Here is a 6,000-nt window from a genome sequence, read left to right as displayed (position 1 = left end):
CAGCAGACTGCTGTGGAGCGAGCATTACAAGCCGCAGATTGCCGTCGATGCCGGGCGGACAGTTAAGATCGTTCGCGTCTAAACGAGGCGAACAGACTGCCGCGAAGACCTGTTGTGCGTGGTGCCCAAACTGGAGCTACTCTTGAGCCGCTCCACCAGCTTACACTGTGACTGTGCTGCGTGTGCCGCGCAGGCCTGTGACTTTTGATGAGGGAAATGAAAACCGTGCGATACGTGCGACTACAATCGGGACATAGGATGGTTTCTGTTGATGCTGCGACAAATCTTAAGACACTTTGTTTGGGATACGATAACTATTTATTTTGTAACCTGCTGAGGATCAGTAAGCCATTTTCACTATCAGCTCCAGCAAACACTGTCAGCTTATTAAATTCCACAAGATTCTTTGTATTCATTGTAGCGTTTCGTGCCACAAATTGTCTTGTATGCTTCGTTGCAAGATGTAGCGTTTGCTCGTACAACTGAGCCCCAAACAATCTGTTCGCATCTGTCATCTGCAAGAAGAAAAACACAGGTTTATTTTCTCTACACTTATTTGGGGCGTCCAGCACTACAAGTCATCAAAAGTGCAAGCGGTGACAGAAGTTGTATTCCATTGCGCCCTCAATATCATGTTTTTATTGGATTGCGAATACCTTCTGGGTTCTGACTCCGAATAGCAGGTCATTAAATGAGCGGAGCGTTGTTCCGCAGTGAAATTTCCATGTTAGTGCTTATGCGGTAAGTCTGACTGGTATTCTTTTTTCGAGAACGGCTGCCGTATGGCATAAGAAAGAACTACAACAAGAAACTTATAAATATAAATGCAATTATGCATCATGCCGAATGTACAGCAAGGCTGTGTAATTAGAGCCGCCACTGCTGTGACAGACATGCAACGAATTTCGACTCCCTTGATGGACCCGTAATCAAACTAGACGGTACGACCCACGTGAGTATGAACCGACCGTGTATTTGCATGCGGCTTAGGTGTGTTCTTTTTCCCGGTAACCGTTTCTGACGTCATAGTGCGAGGACCTTAAAATTTCGTGAGGCCGTGAAAGTGTCGCAAAACCTTTATTGCATACAGCTGGTAGCATGCCATTTCGGATGTTATACTTCTCAAATAAAAAATGCGGCCAGCTTGACACTAGCGGTGCCAAGTCTGAAGAAACAGCGGAACTGGGCGATGTTCCTTAGCAACTAGTTGATGTAAGCTTAACGTGGCTTAACGTGGCTTTTTCTAGGCAAGGTTGGGCTATCAGTGCAAGGCCGGGCGTTGACGCTTGGCTTGATTCTCGCGTTCTCGGTATTCCGGATCGGCTCGGCGACGTCGCATATCGGCGGCTTTGTTGGCGAGGAAGTTTGGATCGGCACGAAGACCGCGATTCCTTTGCCGCGTGGCTTGAAGGTGCTTATCTCGTCGGGCAGCCTATTCTTCCGGCGTCAAAGTGCGCTTAGGTCGAGCCATATCTAGGTAGAGTGTAGAAATGCCTGGCGCCGCTGCGCGCACGCTTTCATGACTCTGTGTGAACACGTGATCGGAGCGAGGTTGAGCGACCGTGCACTTCTCCTCGCTCAACTAGTTTTAGCGCTGCACACCGAAATTTTGCCAAGCTTAAACAGCTCCGCTGTTAAAATTGTCATTCCTTGTGATCTGGGCACCGCCATTTCTGTGATTGATGACCATTGAAAAGAAAACATCGTAGCTACATGCATGTAGACAGTTATTAACCCAGGGGTGGTATTTCCAGACAATCTGTTTGACCATTCGGTCAAACTATTCCTCATTGGTTATAACGTGGCTCAGATGCCGCCGTGCCGCGGTCATCGCTGTGATAATCCACGGGGCCCTAGGCCTAGGCTCATTCATAAAACTGGAATTGAAAATGAAGGCAAACGTTACAAAATGTGAGACCAGTTCTTCAATTTATATATAAATACCCATCTTAAAAAGAACCTATTCAACCGCACGTTGATAAGGTGTCGCAAGTCTCAACCGCGCTTGTTTCCTTAGCTGCGTCGCCTGCAAACAAAGCTAATAAGGTTCCAATCAAATATGCAATTCAGGAGCATTCCGATAACAATTGATTTGTTCCCGATATCATCACCTCCGACATTAGCGACTTTTTGTTGATCAGCCTCGTCTGTCAATCATCTGGCCAATGATATTTCCCTACATTATTCGAATTTCAACTTACAGTGGTTCGGTGAAATGTACTGCGTCCCTCAAAATTAAATAGCTGAAATGTGGTCCCGGAGAGCGATTCACGAGTTTTAATGTTCAGGTTACGTCAATTTCATATAACTAGAAAGAAAATACGCTCTCATTCTTAAAATAACGTGAATAAATAAGCAGATGTGGGGACCGGGACATGTTGGAGATTGCCTTTTTTCACGTGAGAAAAATGCAAATAAGGCTCCTGGCCCACCACATCACAAAGTAAAATAAATATATTGTATATAAATACCATAGTTTCTTCGGGTCAAATGGAAGTGCAGTTATCCTTATATTTATGGAGAATGCGATTGATCACTGAAACCCCTTTGATAGGAAGAACTGCAAGCTTTTGAAAAGCAACTTGTTGGGCACGATCCAAACATCTTTATATTCATTGACATGCGATTAAGCATTATCTAATGCCGCCGTGCGACTGATGCAATATTTTTTCTCAATATCTTTTTTGCTAGTAGATACCCAGTAATAGTGAGAGGAATATTGACGCTCCTGCGCGGCGCAGGTAGCCGGCCGCTACATTCAACTCATTTCCGGCATATTTCCGAAGACGCGCCCCGAAATGTCAACACGCCCTGTTCACGCCTCGCAATAGCCAAGCTCTTATCGCGACTATAATATCTGGCGTGACGTTACCGCGCGAATAAGCCTAAAGTTATACAGTCGCTCGGCTGGTTTCAACCATAAGTGCCATCAATAATCACTAAAATCCACACGTTGCAATGGCTCCCTTCTCAAGCACCTAGAAAGGAGCCAAGTTAACATGTGCATTTTAACCGCCTTCGGTCATAATGGTTAGTCAAGGTGAACGCTTGACGTCTGTGTAAATCTCATTTAGGCGACTTGGAGAGGGAAGCGTACACGCTTAGAACGGTGTCGTGCGGGCGATCGAAATGCCGAGCCTCACTGAACAAATGGCCGTTCTCGATAGCTGCCTAACAAAAATTACTAGGGGTCCCTTATGGTACAACCAAGACGACTTGAAGGCGAAAGCCCGAGAGCCGCTAGCTCAATGACACGACGACCACTTTTTTTTTTTGCGGAGTCATCATGACTCTGAAACCACAATTTACAGTCATTTTTGCAAGTCATCATGCTATTTATGCAAGTCTCCCTCCTATGATTCACCAAACTCGAACTGTGACTCGGCACTTTTTTTTGCTGAGTCACTAACACATGGAGCGTCAAATGTCACATACATATTTTTAAAGTCACTCCCCTACTCCATAACGCCTTGATTCACTCTTGATTCCCACTTTATTCAGTCTTCATTGACACTACCACTGCTTGGTTCACCTTCATTCATTCTTAATTCACTCTCATTTACTCTTCATAGTCTTAGCTCACTATATATCTGATCATTACCTTTCGTTTGGCTCCTTTCGGCCACCTAAACCCCTCTGATTCACCATCAGTTCGCTCTTAATTCACCATAAATTCACTCTTAATTCATCTCATTCACCTCTCGGTATACCCATTATCATCATCAGTTCAGTTGCTTAATCATTCTGCTACCCTTTATCGCGGTTTTGTGCGCATTATCGCCTCTTATCCTAAGAGCATTTTATAACGACCATACGCGCCTTTGAAACGCCTTTTAAACGAGACCTCACCATGAGGCATATAAGGCTTTCGCCTTAAAAAGGACGATGTGCTGGGCACGAGCTTCCGAACGTTCTAAGCTACCGGACCAGTAAGGGCGCATGCTCCTCCTCTAACCAGACGTCACCGCCGCCGCCAACTGTAATGATATAGCAGCGCACAAGTACCGGCCGCCTACAAACCCAAAAGCATAAAAACCTATTACTTTAATAGATATAGCTACATGCTCTTTTATGAAAGTGAAGAATTTACACTAATTTGGAAGGAGCAGGCAGTCAAAAAGAGGAGAGAGAGATAGAGACACTCTAGCCTCATATGGCTCTTACCTGGCGGGTACGTAAAGATGCCGCACTTTTCATCCGAGTTCCAAAAGCGAAACGTGTATGGTGTTCCTTTAGCTTTTATAAAAGATATAGCGCATCATGAGCATTAGAGAAACGTCCGCAGCAAACAAATAAAACATTAAGATGTGATACAGTTGGATGCGTATAGGGGTAACTGAGTTAGGTAATGGAAGCCTGAGCTTGTCCATAAACATATCCCTTTGTATCATAATGGCTTAAAAAGACGTATACGTGAAGGGATGACAATAATCATGACAATTGTGATGAATATTATGATTTTAATTGGCACCCTCTTCGAAACAGGGCGCCAAGAAATTATCGGCCAGCCTGCTTGTGTTAAGCATGTTTGACTACATAATACACTTTACTATAACGGTGGTGGCGTGGAGAAGAGGTAGAGCACCGGATCTGTATTCCGAAGGTCGTAATCCTCCACCAGTTTACTACTCTTTCAGGCATGGAGTGGCGCCTACCACCGGCTAAAAGAAATTGCCGAGAGCTAGTGGGCTATATTAGTCCAGGTGCAACCAAATTAGGAAGGCCCACTAAGCTTCAACAATGTCACTCCCTCATCAGAACAGGAATTGGCCTCCCTGGTGCAATATTCGGCCCCTACGTCCCTCATGACTCCTGCAATTAACCCATGGTCTTCAGTCCTCAGCGGCTTCGGAGCACCTGACCAAGGCGGCAGTCAGACCTGCGACGCGGCAGAGGGTGCTAAGAATCTCTGGGTCGGGACAGGCTGCCACTGGGAACTCAACCTGGCAACGTTCAACACGCGCACCCTCTGGAGTGAGGCTAGCTTAGCAGGGCTGTTTGAGGAATTATCAGGCATTGCCTAGGACAATATTGGCCTTAGCGAGGTAAGAGAGAGAGAGTAGATTTTAATGAAGAGAAGGGAGGAGAGGTCGGCCTGGAGAGCGTGTCTCTAGCTGCTACTCCTCACTGGGGTAAGGGGAAGTGGGAGATACAGGGAGAGGCAGGTGGCAGGTGATTATGATATCGTAAAATGAGCTACTATTTACACACGTTGTCCAATACGCGGTTGTGCACTTTTCACACACTACACACAGGAGTAGTGTTGTCCACAGAAAACGTCATCGCACAAACACATTTCGCACACTGCACACTGCACAGGTCCTAAAGACGACCGTCTAAGCCCGTCTCACACATAAAGTTCAAAAGTGATCTTATGGTGCGCTGGGTAGCGAGGTAAGAAGAACAGGTGAGGCCTATACAGTGCTTACTAACGGCCACGTCCTCGGCTACAGAGGTCTTCCAGATAAGAGAGAATACAGGGTAGGACGTCTAGTCCATACGGACATAGCGGGAAACATTGATGAATTTTACAGCATTAATGAGAGGGTCTTTGTCAAGCTGAATAGGAGGTATAGAATGAAGGTAGCTCAACCTCCAGACACGATGATGAAGAAATAGAACAGTTTTATGAAGAAGTTGAATTAGCGATAAGAAAGGTGCAAGCTCAGTATACTGTTCTCATGGGCGACTTCTATGCAATAGTGGGGGAAAAGCAGGATGGTGAGCAAACAATTGGCAACTACGGCATCAATTCTAGGAACACTCGAGGAGATATGTTGGTAAAATTCGCGGAAAGCAATCGGCTTCGAATAATGAATACCTTCTTCAGGAAGAGTAAAAACAGGAAGTGGGCCTGGAAAAGCCCTAATGAAGAAACGAGAAATGAAATAGATTTCAAACTCTTTGCCGATGCGAGCATACTGCAGGATGTAGAAGTGTTAGTTAGGTATGGTAAAGATCAGTGACCATGCAATATCCGACGTTTTGAGATATAGGATT

At 45.5% G+C, this 6,000-nt stretch overlaps 1 protein-coding gene across 2 annotated transcripts in view; it reads right to left on the bottom strand.

Annotated features, from left to right (window-relative positions):
* Positions 1–317: 317 nt before the first annotated feature.
* LOC119432994 (uncharacterized) overlaps positions 318–6,000 on the bottom strand; it is a 39,729-nt gene continuing 34,046 nt past the window's right edge. The window contains exons 4-5 of one of the 2 annotated variants that reach the window (XM_037700135.2): positions 4,165–4,236; positions 318–515 (exon numbers count right to left, since the gene is read on the bottom strand). In XM_037700135.2, coding sequence (XP_037556063.1) covers positions 388–515; positions 4,165–4,236 — 200 coding nt within the window. In that variant the 3' untranslated portion in view covers positions 318–387. The remainder of the gene's footprint in view (positions 516–4,164; positions 4,237–6,000) is intronic. The other variant, XM_049659232.1, reaches the window with a different exon arrangement.

This window comes from Dermacentor silvarum, chromosome 11 (assembly GCF_013339745.2).
Source record: "Dermacentor silvarum isolate Dsil-2018 chromosome 11, BIME_Dsil_1.4, whole genome shotgun sequence".
Lineage (NCBI taxonomy): Eukaryota > Metazoa > Arthropoda > Arachnida > Ixodida > Ixodidae > Dermacentor > Dermacentor silvarum.
The sequence above is the reverse complement of the archived record's forward strand: the minus strand, read 5'-3'. Positions and strand labels throughout refer to the sequence as shown.